Source organism: Gymnodraco acuticeps, unplaced genomic scaffold, assembly GCF_902827175.1.
Source record: "Gymnodraco acuticeps unplaced genomic scaffold, fGymAcu1.1, whole genome shotgun sequence".
NCBI classification, from domain to species: domain Eukaryota; kingdom Metazoa; phylum Chordata; class Actinopteri; order Perciformes; family Bathydraconidae; genus Gymnodraco; species Gymnodraco acuticeps.
The window spans coordinates 1,182,286-1,200,326 of NW_022992130.1; the positions used below are offsets into that span (position 1 = coordinate 1,182,286).

General features: G+C 46.7%; 1 protein-coding gene across 1 annotated transcript in view; it reads left to right on the plus strand.

Moving 5' to 3' along the window:
- The first annotated feature begins 794 nt into the window (after nt 1-794).
- The window catches only part of pdzd7a (PDZ domain containing 7a), a 30,382-nt gene continuing 13,135 nt past the window's right edge, over nt 795-18,041 (plus strand). Inside the window, exons 1-4 of the mRNA XM_034203766.1 lie at nt 795-987; nt 1,672-1,809; nt 1,982-2,156; nt 17,708-17,884. Of these exons, the coding sequence (XP_034059657.1) occupies nt 795-987; nt 1,672-1,809; nt 1,982-2,156; nt 17,708-17,884 (683 nt within the window). The remainder of the gene's footprint in view (nt 988-1,671; nt 1,810-1,981; nt 2,157-17,707; nt 17,885-18,041) is intronic.

The following is an 18,041-nucleotide window of genomic DNA, read 5'->3' on the forward strand; positions in this document are numbered from 1 at the left end:
TGACCTGTCAAAGTGTCATTTCAGTGTCTTTTAGACGCTGTCCATAGTGCTGATCGATAAACAAGTTAAGTTAAATGAGAGACTCTGTTTAAAACGTTTTTATTTTATTTTTATTAAATGTTATTCTATTCAAGGTCCCAGGTTAAAGGTAATTACTTAACCAAAATGAGTTTATCCCATGAGGTTCTTCTGAGCCCACATTACTCTTCACAGTATATTGTCCTCACAACAGATATCCATTCAATTAAACATGACTCGAGGGGAATCAACATGCACCGCTGACTTCTCTGCAGACAGGCCGGCAGCAGCTGAAGGCCGGGACACAGGCACTGTGAGCTCTATGGAGAGAGATTCAGATGCTGCAAAGGAAACAAGTGGAATATAACAACTTCTTTAACCTACAAAGTAAAGTCAACAGTTCAATCATGGATCAAGGAACTAATTCGCCATTGGTTTTCTTCAGCTAGAGCTCAGCTTTCAGTTTTTTCATGTTGCATTTTCTCTTTTGGACCTTGGATTATTTTATTAGGCCTTGTGTTTGGTCAGAAAGTGTTTTTTTAATAAAGATCAGAGATGTTGCCTGGAGCCTTGTAAGTTGCCTGCTCTAGTTTGGACCACCTCAAGTATTTTGTCTTCCACTTTGGACCAGCAAGTGCAAGAAAACTCCAGTTCCCCACCACACTTGTCCTCCTTATCCATACCCTCATCCCAGGCTGCATCTCTTCCATCCTGACAGCAGGCTCCAGATATCCTCCTGTCTGGATGACTAAGGGAAGGATTGCCAGACACATAGCATGGCTCGCTCCCCTCACCCCTCTGGCTGGAGGGAGATGACAAATGGAGGAGGGCACCCCCATTACAACCATGGTGGCCAGACCGGGGGTTCCCACAGCACACCGCGCTACATGCAGAAGAAACACCACCGCCACAGACGCAGGTCCTCCTCCCCGATGGGCCGGGTCATTCTCATCAACTCACCTGTTGATGGTGAGTTCACAGTGTGCTATGTTCCAGATATCTCTTTTAGTTTAGGCAACAAAACGAATTGTTACCATGGTGACACAAAAAAAATGCCACTGGCTTGAGAGGCACACAATTGTCGTTCAGTCAGTCATTCAAGTTTAGAAATGTGTTCCGCCACATGTGTCAGAGAAAGCAAGTGTATCAACAATAATGCAATATATTTTAGCTAGAATGTTTACTTGATTCATTGTTTGGTTGAACCATATTCGATTACTTAAATATGCAAAAATATACAGACTTTAGTTTTGAATATGAAAACTTGAAATGAAATGACGAGATGACATTTCTTTATTATTTTCTGAAATGTTAATAGGATAAGTTAAGATTTACTTTTATTGATCCAAATTTGGGAAGTTATTTAACAAATATGTTATTGACAAAACAATTAATTACTTAATTGGTAAAATAAATGGCAAATTAACTGCTAATGAAAATAACTGTCAGTTGCAGCCCTAGTAGACATACATGAATATACCTCAGTGAATCATGGTTGAAAAAAGTCACACTATTTGGAGGAACAATCAATTATTATTTCTATTTTTGAGGATTTGGCTTTAAGGTGGTCAAATTTGTATTCACCAAATATTGATGTCATTGAAAATAGTTTTGAAATATTAAACCTGACTTTCTTTTTCTTTGGTGTTGCAGGAGGCGAGGACAGTGAAGACATTCACACAGTGACAGTAGATAAGAGTCCAGATGGGCGGTTGGGGTTCAGTGTCCGTGGGGGGTCTGAACATGGTCTCGGCATATTTGTCAGCAAGGTGGAGGATGACAGCACTGCAGGTTAGTAGAAAGTGTGTGTGTGTGTCTGTGTGTGTGTGTGAGTGTCTGTGTGTATCACGCTGACTGCAAGCTTATTTTTAAGTGTACAGTGCTTCCCTCTATGCATGTGGTCTTCTGTTTCCTTGTGACATTTACTGTGGTGCATCGTGCTGAGGGCCACCTGTGTCTGCAGAGCAGGCTGGGCTGATGGTGGGCGATAAGTTGGTGGAGGTGAACGGGGTCAGCCTGGAGAGCATCACCATGAGCAGCGCTGTGAAGGTCCTGACGGGCAACAACAGGCTGCGGATGGTGGTGAGACGAGTGGGCAAGATCCCCGGCATCCGCTACTCCAAGGAGAAGACCACATGGTGAGTCTGTTCAGTGCAGGTTGTGTCAATGTGAAGGAGGCTGCCATGAATTATATCTCACATCTAATCTACAATGACATATGTACATCACATTTCAAACTTCAATAAACAGTATAGGTAAATATTATGACTGTGCTTTGCTCTGTTACGTAAAGTACAGACTACCTTGTTGTAACCACCACTGAGCTTAGCATGGCCCGTGTTTTGTGAAGTCTTGTCACTTGACTGCAGCTCACACTGGTTATCTTTCTTTTGGGATACTGTATCTTGGTTTCATGTGGCAGCGCTGGATGGATTTCCCTGTGACCTTTATGGCTATTTGATTAACAGATACTGGCGGGCCTGAGTGCAGGAGAGAAAGAAACTATAGGTTACTTACGTAACCCCAGTTCTCAGAGTAACATGAAGTGAGATGTCTCACTATGGGATGCGCCTCATCGCGGAGCAAACAAAAGCATCAATCTCATTACGCCAATCCTGATTGGCTGGTGATCTTGACGTCAGCGTCAGGGAATTCACCCTCTATAAGTAGCTTGCGCCACGACACATGCGTCATTCAAAATAAGCACCTCTTCTCGCTTCACCATAGCAAGGAGGGCCGTCTGGTGAGACATCTCACTTCATGTTACTCTGAGAACTGGGGTTACGTAAGTAACCTATAGTTCTCATTCATAACACTCCGTTCGATGTCTCACTATGGGAAATTGTAGCTCCCGTATTGTCAGACGAGCTTATCTCGAAAACAGGTAGAGCTCTGACTCAACCAGGTGCCCAGCACTGCTTGAGTCACACTGGGAACAGAACGTCCAGCCTGTTAAGAGGCGGACAAAAGTGAGCGGCGAGGACCAGCTCGCCGCTGCACCAATGTCTTGGATGGGAGACATCCTGGACAGAGCCCAGGATGCAGCCAGACCCTGAGTCGAAAGAGCTCGCGGACCCGAGGGTGCCTGCGAACTCTGACTCGTATGAGCCCCAAAGCAATTGCTTCCACAAACCAGTGGGAGAGCCGTTGCTTAGTAACAGGCTTGCCCTTATAAGGGTTAGCCCAGGACACAAGGGGTTGGTCATTATGACGAAGCACCCTTGATCTGTCCCTGTACGTGCGTAAAGCACGGGCTGGACACGGCAAATCCGGCCGCTGTTCTCCGGAGGAATACAGTGGCAGGGAGGATACCTCAATGTCAAATGTGGTACCTGAACCAACCGCCTTAAGATAAAGGCAGGGTTGGGCTTCAACCACACTCTGTTTGCCCTGGGGCGAACTGAGTGCATGACGACTGTACAGATAGTGCATGAGTGCCACTGGCTCGCTTGGCAGCTGCCAGGGTCAGCTTCATGTCACACTGTATTCAGATTGTACCACTCACGGGCCAGGCCCATAGAGCCAAGCGCTCTGGGTGTGGGTGAAAGATTGCCCCCCCCGCTTGGGACAGTATGTCCCTGCGTAGTGGGAGCTGCCATGGCTGCCCGCACAGCAGCTGATATATCTCCGCTAGCCAGTACATAGCTGGCCAGTGCGGAGCTATCAGGATAAGTGTGTGGCGTTGCTCTCTCACTCTGGCCAGAGTTGGGGGTATCAGAGCCAGGGGTGGGAACGCGTACAGAAGGCCCGGGGGCCAATCGTGCGCGAGTGCATCCACGCCTAACGGTGCATTTAGATCGCGCATCGAAAAGAACAGCTGACACTGAGCGTTGTCTTTCGATGCGAACAGATCCACGTAACGCACCCACATCTGGCTCACAATCCTTGGATGTAGAGTCCAGTCTGCATAAAGTGGTATACCTCTGGACAGTAGATCTGCCCCGAGGTTCATCACTCCCGGTACGTGCGTCGCTCTCAGAGAGAGGAGACGTCTACCGCTCCATAGGATCAGTTTGCGCGCCAGTGTGTGTAACTGGAGAGAACGCAAACCCCCTTGGCGGTTAATATACGATATTGTGGTCGTATTGTCTGTCCTCACGAGGACGTGATGTCCCCTGAGGAAAGACAGAAAGCGTTTTAGGGTGAGAAACACCGCTAAAAGCTCCAGGTAATTTATGTGCGCCCGCTGCAGGTCTCTGTTCCAGAGACCCCTCACCGGGCGACCTTCATAAATACCTCCCCAACCTGTCAGACATGCGTCCGTGGTGACCACTTTCCGTGAAAGGACAGCACCCATAGGCACACCTCGTACTAGAAAAGTCGGGTGCAGTGTTGGAGATTTAAAGGGATATCTGATCCGCTTTTCAAATCTCCGCGCGTTCCTATGAAGCTGGTTATAATACAGGAAGGAATCCATATCTACAAAGTAACCGTTAACAATAATCTACTTTAATGGCAATATGACAATGCAATACAATCATTACAATACAACATGATATATTACAGTTATATTGTAATGCTTAAGGAGTAATGCCGGCTTACTCCTGCCCTGGTCCGCATACTGCAGAGCTACTTTCACCCGAGGGCAGCATGTGAAGAAGAGGCCGAACGCCAGGGATCCACCGGATATATACCAGAGTAAGAAGGAGGGGTTTGGTGTTAGGTCAGCTGGTCATCTTTTCAGGTCATCTCATTGGGAGACGCAACGCTGGCCAGCAGGAAACCAAACAGGCTCACTTTACAACAAAATGTCTCAAGGCCTGCATACCTACACCTCCCCCACAGAGCAATAAAACCCTGTTTACTCCAACCAGCCCAGAATGTTTATAGCCATTTGTAGTCCTTACATTTATGAAAGGATAAAACAGAGAAATCAATATAAAACACAAACACAGGTATTGTTTGAACAGTATTCACTTAACTGCTACTATTGATAACCACCAGAGAAACCCAAGGGACCTCTCTTAACATCACAACCACTGTAGCTCGTTCTAAGTTGAATGCAAATCAGGACATGCTCTCACCTTCCCCCATCTTCCTTTGTCCTCAAAAACACATGTCAACAGGCCCCAAATGCAGCTCACAGTTTTACCCAAATTATTCTCATTTTAAGCTTATCCATAGTTTGCTAACATGAATAAATACAAATATAACTCTACAAATCCCCCTTTTTATCTCCTTCTCCAGAGATAAACTTAGACAAGGCATTTTGAAATATACCCACTGTCATTATTTTCTACTGTGTCCATAAATCCATCCGAAGCTGGTATTTAGAGTACTTGAAACCTTCATGGAGACAGAACACCACTTTCCATGGCAGTGAAGGAACCATGAGGGGGTAGCTGAGTGCTAGAATCATCAGCCCCCCCCCCCTCGGAGGAATAGCCCACAAGGACAGCTAATAGGGAGGGGGAGATGCAGCTTTCCCTTCACGGGTAGAACTGATCAGAGCGAAGTAGACTCCTCTGCTGCCTCGAAAAGTCCCCTGTGCCGTAATGGCTTGCCGTGTCTTTGTCCCCCAATCCGCTGACGGCAGCTTCTGGGCTGCCTGCTAGAGAGATGTCTTCCTCCTCCTCGTCCTCCGGCCCGCTGATGGCGGCTTCCGGGTCGATGCTGTAGAGATGTCTCCAGGGTCCTCCTTCTCCGGCCCGCTGATGATGCCTCCCGGGTCGTCTGCTGTAAGGATGTCTCCAGGGTCCTGCTCCTCCAGTCTGCTGCTTCCGAGTAGTCCACGTCTGCCAGGGCCACGTCCGTCCTGATGTCGTCCCCTGGTCCTAGCAGGTGGTTTTCCCGCCGCACACTGGCTCCCGTGGTACGAGCTGTCCCCCTTTTCTCCCAGGCAGACGGCATAAGAGGTCCGCTGGGTCACTCGGTCGGGGTCGGAGAGCCTGGGGTTGAGCCACTTTGTCCTGACGACTGACTTTCAGCCAGACGAACTCTGCTGTCGGCCTCGTGCTTCTCGGGTCCCCCTTTTGGCGCCAGCGACCTGTGTGGAGAAATCTGATACAACTCCCTCAAGCCTACGCTCAGCTGTTTTGACCCACTTGGAGCCTGTTGGTGGGGTGTCTTGAAACAACAGCCGTCTGTGAACAGGTTTTCTAAATTAATTGTAGACCTCCTATCTGCCAGTGCAGCTTCAGAATCTTAATACTTGGACTGTGCCAACTAAATAAGAACCCCAACATCTTTAGGTAAACTAAATAACATATTTCAATAGCTCTGAATTTCTGACAAACATCCGTGTTTATTTTTAAATGAAATCCTATTTAAAATCCAAATCTAATATGAACTGCTAATGTTTCTGGTAAAGAAACACACTAATGTTATGGATTCAAAAACAACCAAAATCACGATGCTAACAAAGTGAATGATTTCCTGGTGATACTGCTTCTACCTGTCAGTGCTTAGATATTATCACGCTGAAAAAATGAATACAGAATTCCAACATACTGTCATCAAATGTCTTTCTATTATGAATTTAGATGAAATGTATATCCCCATAATGACCTAAACAATAAAGTCTATGGCTTTTACTTCTTTACCAGGCTAGTTACATGATGTTGTCTAAATTAAATTCTGTCTCATTACATTACTATGTTTTAGCTTTAACTGTAATATGTTCTTTCTACATTTCAAACCTCAGTTACTCTAATGTCTGTTAAAATATTACAAAATTGTTTCATTATCACAGGTCAACTTCTTCGGTTTCACAGTAGCCCCTTGGCCACTGCTTCTGTGTTACCTGTTATAATTCAAATCAATATTTAGAAACATCTCAACATTCATCAAACAGTATCTTATCCCCAGATATGGAGCAGGTTAATTACATTCAATGCTCAGTTTGAACATCTGGGTTGGGGCGGAAGGTTTCTGTCAATCCTTAAAAGAAAAATTTAAATTGTGAATTTTACAGCCATGTTAACATTTATACATTATACTCACTCCCCCCTTTTACACATGAAATCATGTGTAACAAAAGCCTGTAATGGGAGGGGAACAAAAACTGTCAGGTAATTGGTTAGGGACATAACGAACATTATTATCATTATTTCCACAGTGAACACTTCAGTGAAAAGAAGTGTTCCTCTCCGTCCTTCAGGCCTAAAAGAAACAGAATCTTCAGATTTTAGTTTTACATTTGCAAACCGCCAACTCATGTGAGAGGAAAATATCACATGTGCGGTTTCCCCTTTTTGTGGAATTTTTAGGAAACCTCTCGTTTCCCTTGGAGCTCCAAAATAATATGTTAGTCCAAAAACATGCTTGGTTAGTTATTGTTTTAGAATCATGCAGTTACACTGATCACATGCCGGCATACATTCACACTCACACTGTCTGGTTGTCATGTCAAGTTTGGTCAGGTTCACCCCAGAGTCAGTCATCCACAGTGCCTTGTCAAGTTACACTGTCGGTCAGGGTCAAAGGTCAGTTGGTCTCCGTCTTTTTTGGCCATGTGTCGTGCTCTGCAGAGACTTTGACATTTCAGCATAGGCCAGTATCCTTTGTCTACAAAAATATGTCACGATTTCAACTATAATTTTCAAGATGATTTTCACTTGTCATTGGGACTTCCGCCTCCCACTTTTCCTGAAACTTGGTACAAAACTCACTTCCTTCGAGTACCACTACTAATTAAAATGTCTAATGATCTATTTCAGAAACTTTTGTACAATAACTATTATCTTGAGTCAAAACATTACTAGGATCTGTGTCGCTCTGCATTTCATAGCTCATTATAATTCTGGTCTACTTAAAAAACAATGTTAAACTCTTTAGCAGTGTGTGGAACCTTGGGTGTCCGAACATGCAACAATTACTCCCTCCTTTATCAAGGATTTAAAACCGAAGTCTGGTAATAACTATGCCACAATGGTGAAATCAACACTTTAGATTGGAATTTAATATGTGGCTTGGCACTAGCCATTAATACAAACAAAGATTTGTCCTATAGAGTGGTTCCTAAAACTATCCTTTTAATGGTGATCAATATTGTAACCAATGAGATCACTACTTTATTCACACGTGAATAAAAATGTCTTAAAGAATGAATTGTTAACATGATGAAAATATTGAAGAATATGGTTCTACTCTGTCAGTGTGTTTTAGGATGATTATCATCTTACTTTAATATTTTCCTCTTTACTGCTATTTTTAATTTACCAAATGATTAATAAATCTTTCTGTCTTTACGTATTTATGAAGTTAATTCAAGTTATTTAAATGTGCGTTTCGTGAATAAGTGTGTTTATGTGTAACTCACTCATTCCCGTTCTCCTTTCCTCCTCCCCTGGTTTTCTCAAGCCGTTACCCCGGCCTCCTCACTTCTAATCGACCATGCCAACTCCTCTGATTCTGTCTTCTCTTCAGTCCATCAGCTGTTGAATCCATCCGCTGTAACTTTTTTAGGCAGCCATTGGCCCAGTCACATCTGCAGCCCCATCATGCCACTGTTGTTGCACTCCTCCTTTACAGTCTCTCTGCTGTTTTTATGGAGGGCGGATTCTGCTCTCATGTCTATTGTGCCAAATCTCGCAGCGCAGTTTGGAACTTCATGTCCTGTTTGAGGGACCGATGAGAGTTTGCCTCTTTGTCAGCATACTGGTTTGGTTCTGGATGCCTCAGGTCGTTGTTGGTTCAGCTCTGGTTCTCTGTCTGTACGATGGAGAAGGAGGAGTCTCCTGTTGGGTTAGGTCTCGTTGTCTGCTTGGAGGGTCGGGATCAAAGCCTTTCTAACTCAGAGGGGGAGTCCAGGTCCCGGTACACATTACCTATAAGAAGTCTAGCCCACTGATGTTAAATAAATCCAACCCTTTCCACTCTGTCTCTTTCTAATCATACTATCTGTCTTAGTTGTTAAATGCCATCTAAACAACATAATTAATGTCTACTTATGATATTACAAAAACTCACTCCAAAAATTGTTTCATCCATTGTTACATATTTACCCAACACAACTCTGAAATACTTACATGTTTCCAGCATCACATATTCCACACACTATGAAAGAACATCTCCATATCTTCTCTCATTTTAAATCCCACTGTTACTTCGAACAATAGTAAACCTGCAGAGCACACCAATCGGATCACAGTAATGAAATTTGAATCAAGTGTAGGCCTATGTCTTCTTTCTGAACATTTATTTATATTGTCTACATTTGCAAACAGTTCGAGTGTAAAATGTGTTTTGCACAATGTATTTACACTCTACAGATTCTTGAGTTTACTCATCTCCTGGTGCTGTCGTTGTAAAAAATGTTCAATCCCTTATTGTTTTGTACCAGTTTACCAAAATCAGTTATAATTAATATACTGGGAACGTGCTTCCCGTCTTCAATACCGGCCAGCAATGTAATGATTAAACTCTAAGCTCGCATAAGTTTCAAGGGTGTGATACCCCCTTTCAGCCACTAGATGGCAGCAGCAGAAGTTTCAAGGGTGTGATACCCCCTTTCAGCCACTAGATGGCAGCAGCAGAAGTTTCCAGACAAAGGGAAACGCTCTACCTTGGTTTAATATATAACAGACCTCTGGCTTTAAGCTTTTAGCATTGGTCTGTTATTTAAACCCCAGTTTTAAACGGCGACTCGATCTGATTTATCGAGTTTCCAGGTTTTGCCGTGCAGGATTCAAACCTCGCATTCACACAAACTGCACCATCTCTACGCCACTCAGGAATAAACTACCTGCAGATCCGCGCCAAACTGCTCTATTTTACGTCACGCAGGACTTTCGTCTACCTGTCGATCAACGTTTACGTTTTGTATATAACTTTCCTAACATAGTAAAATATGCATTGTATATTCCATTTAAACTATAAAAACACTGTGAAACGCCTACAGACAATCCTAAAGTTTTAGCGTATCCAATTACAGACAGGCAACTTTCATCGTCTGCTTACCTTATTTGCAAAGTTGCAGAGTCCTGCTGATTGTCTGAGATGTTTGAAAGCGTCTGAATTCTTCCTCAGCTTCGTTATAGACGTCGGGTCACCATTTTGTTGGAGATTTAAAGGGATATCTGATCCGCTTTTCAAATCTCCGCGCGTTCCTATGAAGCTGGTTATAATACAGGAAGGAATCCATATCTACAAAGTAACCGTTAACAATAATCTACTTTAATGGCAATATGACAATGCAATACAATCATTACAATACAACATGATATATTACAGTTATATTGTAATGCTTAAGGAGTAATGCCGGCTTACTCCTGCCCTGGTCCGCATACTGCAGAGCTACTTTCACCCGAGGGCAGCATGTGAAGAAGAGGCCGAACGCCAGGGATCCACCGGATATATACCAGAGTAAGAAGGAGGGGTTTGGTGTTAGGTCAGCTGGTCATCTTTTCAGGTCATCTCATTGGGAGACGCAACGCTGGCCAGCAGGAAACCAAACAGGCTCACTTTACAACAAAAGGTCTCAAGGCCTGCATACCTACACCTCCCCCACAGAGCAATAAAACCCTGTTTACTCCAACCAGCCCAGAATGTTTATAGCCATTTGTAGTCCTTACATTTATGAAAGGATAAAACAGAGAAATCAATATAAAACACAAACACAGGTATTGTTTGAACAGTATTCACTTAACTGCTACTATTGATAACCACCAGAGAAACCCAAGGGACCTCTCTTAACATCACAACCACTGTAGCTCGTTCTAAGTTGAATGCAAATCAGGACATGCTCTCACCTTCCCCCATCTTCCTTTGTCCTCAAAAACACATGTCAACAGGCCCCAAATGCAGCTCACAGTTTTACCCAAATTATTCTCATTTTAAGCTTATCCATAGTTTGCTAACATGAATAAATACAAATATAACTCTACAGCAGCCAGTGGCGCAGTGCCATTACGCATTTCACAGTAACCATCACTCTCCGTGCGCCATGGTTTAGTTTTAGGGCGGCCACCCAGCACTGAAACTCCCTCATGTGTAAGCGTCCCAGTCGTATGACCAGGATGGCTGATGCCATGAGCCCCAGCAATCGCAGGCATGATCTGAAGAGAACATGTTTGCGCAGCTGGAAAAGAGCGAGACAAGCTCTGAAAGCTTTCACTCTTTCCGCTGACAAGCGAGCTGAAAAGGGCACCGAGTTCAGGCGTAAACCCAGGAAGAGTATAGTCTGCGCGGGGCACAACATGCTCTTCTCTGTGTTTATTATGAAACCCAGGTTGAGCAGGTGCTTTACGAGGACATTTGTCTGCGTAACAGCCTCCTGCTCCGACTGTGCGAGAAGCAGCCAGTCGTCCAGGTAGGTCGCCAGGCGAATACCCTGTTGTCTTAACAGGGCTATCGCGGCTTCCGTACGTCGTACAAACACCCTTGGACTGAGAGACAGACCGAAGGGGAGTACTCTGTATTCATAACAGATCCCCTGAAATGCGAATCTCAGATATTTCCTGTGTGGGTAATATACTGGGATGTGAAAATACGCATCTTTCAAGTCGACTGATGTAAACCAGTCGTCTTGTCGCACGAGCCGCAGCAGAGATGTGTGAGTGAGCATTCTGAACTTATATCTTTTTAGATATTTGTTCAGAGCCCTCAAATCAAGTATTGGCCGAATTCCGTTCCCTCCCCGTTTGGGAACGAGGAAGTACTTGGAATAGAAGCCGCCCTGACTCTGCTCGGTGGGTACAATAGATATAGCTCTCTTTTCTAGGAGTGAGAGAATCTCTCTCTCCAGAATATGGGCTGACTCTCCTCGGGCCTGCGAATGCAGAATGCCCGAGAAGCGAGGGGGGGTGACGGTGACTTGGAGTCTGTAGCTCCGTGTAACTGTCTTGAGAAACCCAAGCAGATGTCGTGAGCATCTCCCGCTGTATGCTCCTTAGAGCCAGATGAGATGTCACGTCTCTTCCCCTCTGAGTCTCTATTTGTTGTGTTATGGGGCCCTCCAATGTCTGAGCACTGTGGTGCCCCATTTCGACAATCCCCACCGACACAGCGCATGCGCGTGGCGGTGGTGCCCTTACGGCTCCAGCCGGCACTGCGCATGCGCGTGGCGGTGGTGCCCTTACGGCTCCAGCCGGCACTGCGCATGCGCGTGGCGGTGGTGCCCTTACGGCTCCAGCCGGCACTGCGCATGCGCGTGACGGTGGTGCCTTCACAACCCCAGCCGGCACTGCGCATGTGCGTGACGGTGATGCCTTCACGACCCCAGCCGGCACTGCGCATGCGCGTGACGGTGGTGCCTTTACAGCTCCAGCCGGCACTGCGCATGTGCGTGACGGTGGTGCCTTCACGACCCCAGCCGGCACTGTGCATGCGCGTGACGGTGGTGCCTTTACAGCTCCAGCCGGCACTGCGCATGCGCGTGGCGGTGGTGCCCTTACGGCTCCAGCCGGCACTGCGCATGCGCGTGACGGTGGTGCCTTCACAACCCCAGCCGGCACTGCGCATGTGCGTGACGGTGGTGCCTTCACGACCCCAGCCGGCACTGCGCATGCGCGTGACGGTGGTGCCTTTACAGCTCCAGCCGGCACTGCGCATGCGCGTGGCGGTGGTGCCTTCACAACCCCAGCCGGCACTGCGCATGTGCGTGACGGTGATGCCTTCACGACCCCAGCCGGCACTGCGCATGCGCGTGACGGTGGTGCCTTTACAGCTCCAGCCGGCACTGCGCATGTGCGTGACGGTGGTGCCTTCACGACCCCAGCCGGCACTGTGCATGCGCGTGACGGTGGTGCCTTTACAGCTCCAGCCGGCACTGCGCATGTGCGTGACGGTGGTGCCTTTACAGCCCCAGCCGGCACTGCGCATGCGCGTGACGGTGGTGCCTTCACAGACCCGTCAATTGTCCGCCCTTTGAGAGCTGCTCTCAGAAGGGGAACAGTTGACGGACTGTTTATTGTTTTTATTGTTTTTCTTTTCATTTTTTCGAGCTGCGCCCTTGGCTCGAAGCCTGGATGCGTCAGCGGAAAATGTTTTATGACAGAAAAATCAATAAGTGTGTGACATGTGTTTATGCGGACTTGAGGATGGTGTTGAGGCATCTCTCGAGGCGGCGGGAACACATTTAGAGCTGGGGAACCGTAGACTTCCAGCTCTGTCACAGAGGGGAGAAGGAGTGGCTGTCACGCCGCTCGCTTCTTCTTCCTCGACTGCTGGCCGAAATTCTGGGTTGGCTGTGCCTGGGCTGCAGCCGGAACCGGAGATTTTCTAGGCCAGCTCGCCCTCGTCCCTGCCTGGGCTGGGGACTCGGGAAGGACTGCGACCTCTGCGTTTTCGGTATTTTGAACCGAGCAGGGGTCGGAGCAGCTTGGACGAAGGGCTGCCGCTGCGAAGGCAGCGGCTGGGCCCTTCGAGGGAGGCAGAGGTGGAGGGCCTCGTCCTCCTTCTTTTTCGACTCGCATCTCCTCTGCATGGAGGCAAGAGCGGAGCCGAAAATCCCCTCGGGAACGATGGGCATGTCAAGCACATCCTCCTTTTCCCGGTCTGGGAGGTTGGTGTGGTTGAGCCATCTAGCTCTTTCCTGCACCACCATGATCCCCATTGTTTTTGCCCGTGGCCTGGACGGCGCAGCGTTGGACACGGAGACAAATGTCTGTGACCGCGGCCAACTCATCCAGAACGGCCGGTCCAGGATTACTCAACATATCCTCACAGAGCTCCGCTTGGTATGCGGTTAGCAGTGAGGAAACGTTCAGAGCCCTGGCGGACAACGCTGCGGCTCTGTAGGACCGTTCAGTCATGGTCGACTGGAAACGGTCCACCTTCGCTGGCAGCGTGGGGTTCCTCATTTCATTTCATTTCAAACCTTTATTTAACCAGATTGGTCCCATTGAGATCATAGATCTCTTTTTCAAGGGAGACCTGCAGCATATAGGTTCCACATCAAACATAAAACAATAAAGGACATTATACATTATATTTACAGGATACATTTACATAGTTATAGACATTTACAAGTGGCCATAGTATCAACGAGCATTTCATTTAGCCTAGCTTTAAAAACATGCAGAGGAATGAGATTGCTCAGTTTCAATTCTTGCTGAAGATTGTTCCAAGCAAGTGGCGCTGCGCACATAAAAGCTGTCTTACCTGAGACAGTCCTTGCTCTTGGCACATCTAACAATACTACATCATGCGATCTCAGACAATAGCTGCTTGCAACTCTCTGTGTTATCAGAGAGCAGATATAATATGGGAGTTTACCCAACAAAGCTTTATAAATAAACGTGTACCAATCAGTGTTTCCCACAGATCTGAAATATACTTGGGCGGGTGGTGGCAGCGGGCGGCGGGGGGGGGGGGGGGGGTGCGCAAAAAAAAAAAAAGTTTTCATTTTGTATAATCATTTTGCGTAAAGATGGCACTCAAGGGCACACTAGTGGTGGTGTTCCTGGCGGGATTTGAACTCACAGCCTTCCGATCTTGATGATAGATCAATCACTACCCTCTCAAATGGAAATATGTGTTTACATAAATGGTGACCACACCGTTTGAGACCCACTGAGAACTTAAACTAAGTTAACTATCTAAACACTCAGAGAGTCCTTTACCTCACCTGAGCTGAGGTTATCCCGAGCTTGAATGACACACAGAGACCAATCAAGGGCTTTGATTTATGATCTCTATGACAGTGGCCATGTTGGCAGGCCACATCATGTAGACCAGAGGTGCCCAGTACGTCAGACCGCGGGGGCAATGCTGGTAGATCGCGAGTCATTCATAAAAAAAAAAATCCTGTTCCGTTAAAATAGACAAAACAGGTTTTGATCCCTCCTCCCTTGGCCTCCCTGCCACTTAATTCAGGAGTTTACTTGATTGACAGAAAAAGCGACCTATCGCTTTCCAGTCTGTTAACCCAGAATGCAAAGCGATACAAAATCAGTCAAGTGCCGGGAAAACTCAAATTAAGTTAAAGAGACAAACAAGAGACAAACAACAAAATGAGTGCGGGACCGAGCAAGAAGCTAAAGACAAACCACTTCCACCCAGAATGGGAGGAGGAATATTTTGCTGTGATTCACATTCAAAGGTTATTTGCCTTATTTGTAAAGCAAGCGTCGCTCTGCCAAAGAAAGGTAACGTGGAGAGGCATTATCGGAGTGTTCACAAGGCATATGACAGCGACTTCCCTCCGAGTAGCGAGTTGAGAAAGAGAAAGGTCATGTATTATTGCTACACAAATATTATCTCGCAATCTTAGTGTCGCCAACTCGTTTCTAACATGCACAAAGACAAACAAATGTCGGTGTATTTTCGATCTTTCCAATCGAGACGAGATCTCTCTCCCCCGTCTGTGCGCGAGGGGGCGGGGCAGTTTACACACACGCGGCTGCTGCAAGCAGCAACACACGGAGGAGATGGCGGAGAGAAGCGCTCCAAGGTGTGGTTAAATGTTACCCGTCTTGAGGTGGACAATGCTCCTTGCCAAGAGAGTTCAGCATGTGAGGGCGGTAACACGAGCAATGTGTCAAACATTTAGCAAAAGTGCTCCACATCCAGACGGAGGAATGCACCGGGTTCCACTGTCTTTCTAGCAGCTCTGCAGCCCCGTCCACGAGTAACGTTTCCATGTCAGGTGTTATGTATGCTAGCAGCAACACACGCAGTTAACTCAATGATTCAAACATGGGTTAATGATTAGAGGTAACTGAGTTACTCTTTATTTTGTTAAAGTTTCAGCTATTCTGTTCACAGTTCTGTCATCAGATTATTTAATACGATTTGTTAAAACATTGTTGTTTCTTTTGATGTGAAATATTATTTATTTAATTTAAATAAAAAGCAATGTTAGTTTTGTTCACAATTTGTTAATTTAATAATATATGTATTTTTGAATCAAGTATTCATCTTTATTGTCTTCATTGTTAGTTTCCACATGCCTAAAACAACCTCAAGCTAAATCTAAAAGTTGATGGCTAAACAAGAGGGTTTGAGAAATTGTGCAAGGCATACAGTAATAGTCGATTAGTCGTTTCATTAATCGATAGATTAATCGATTATCAAATTAGTCGTTTGTTGCAGCCCTATTATCCCATGTATAAATAAAACGTGTTATTCAGCAACCCTTGCAATTTGGGATTTTATTTTTGGTTGGTAGACCTCGGTGAGCTGGTCATTTCAAAAGTAGCTCACCAGCCCAAAAAGTGTGGGCAACCCTGATGTAGACAGCCAGTCACCCTGTGTGAGGCAGGCCACTTAACGAGGCGAGATCAGAGCAAGGGAGCGAGGGATCATTGTCCACAAGTTAATCGATCGCAGATGGCGTCGTGGTCACGGACGAATAAAAAAAAAAAAATACAAAAAAAACTTATTAAAAAAAAAAAAAAAAAAAAGGGTCGCGAAATATACTTGGGCGGCCGTTAATATACCTGGGCGGCCCGCCCAAGTATAGTCTATGTGTGGGAAACCCTGCAAATGACTGAGCCTCTTTACAGTAAGTGATGGCAGACCTGCCTTGGCATACAGGGTACAGTGATGAGTAAGTGCTTTACAATTTGTGACAAATCTCAGTGCGCTTGACGGGCCATCCTCGGTAGGAGGTGGGCTGCCACCAGCAGTTCCATCGGCGGTATGCGGAGCAGGCCGAGCCTCTGCGGGCGAGACCATGGTGAGGTCTCGCCGGGAGCTCCCGCCTGGTGAGGCGTGGGGCTCCGTTCCCGCGTCTCTTGCCGCCACCGGGTCCCGGCCTTACACGGCGTGGGATCCCGGTTCCGCAGCTGCCGCTGTTAGTGAGCCCCAGACCGACACAGTGAGGGGCTCAGTCTCTGCGGCGGACGCCCCCGTGTCTTGATTGCCAAACGGCGAATCAGTGGACATGAGGGAGTCCTGTTCCAACAAGCTAGCTTGGTGTGCTAGCCGTCGGTGGAGGCTCTTTCGGGTGAAGCGGGCACAATGCCCGCACGAGCCGGGGTTGTCGATAGCCTCCTGGGCGTGTTCCAGCCCGAGGCAGGACGAGCAAACCTGGTGTGAGTCTGTGCCTGCTATCTTCAACCCGCAGCCGCATCACCGAGCCTCCGAGTCCCTGACTCCTCTGGTGTGAGGGGGAGAGGCGTCCATCTTGTTCGCCTCGTGGCGTGGAGAGGACCCGCTCGTAACAGGTACGTCGTTGAGAGAAAAAGTGTTACCAACCCGTCCTTAATCCGGAGAAAAAGGGACGGTGTGGGTCCTTTGTTCTCAAAGAATATTGACTGGTGTGTCAATATACTTCTAATCCTTTTCTCCTCCGTGAGAGAGAAAAAGAAAAGCGTCCTCGCTACCGTGGTGTCGGTAGTAAGGGGAAGCTAGCTAGCAACAGGTGCGTAGCTAGCTTGAGAAAAAATCAAAACTTTACCTTACTTTCCGGGGAAAGAAATGGCGAGGTCGATTTTAATACTTCTTGCGAAGCAGAAGGAGTAGCCGGCGAGCGCCCGTCGACCGAAATGGTTATATTTGGGTTCAGTCTGTGGACCGTTAGGCTTGTCCGGCTACTATAGAGATGTGCTCTGAAGCGAGAAGAGGTGTTTGAATGACGCATGCGTCGTGGCGCAAGCTACTTATAGGGGGTGAATTCCCTGACGCTGACGTCAAGATCACCAGCCAATCAGGATTGGCGTAATGAGATTGATGCTTCTGTTTGCTCCGCGATGAGGCGCATCCCATGGTGAGACATCGAACGGAGTGTTGTGAATGAGAACAATGGTGTATTTGAATTTTTTCATGCATGAATATTTGTCATCTCTTACATGTGTGTGTGCAGGGTGGATCTGATTCACCGGCGGATGGTGGTGGAGGAGAGCGGTCGCACACCGTCAGAGACGAGTTCAGACAGTGCTCTCCGCAGGATCGTGCATCTCTTCACCACATCAGATGACTACTGTCTGGGCTTCAACATCAGAGGAGGCAAAGAGTTTGGACTGGGAATTTATGTTTCTAAGTATGAACCATGTGTGGTTTAAAACACATTCTTGTTTTGCACCTGAAGAGTCTATCGGCATCAGACAAACACAATTATTGAGGGTGGTGCCGTGCGTGTGTGAGGAGGAGTAGCTGTAACCCCGCCAAACGTTTTCTAGAGCAAAAAGGAGCACGAC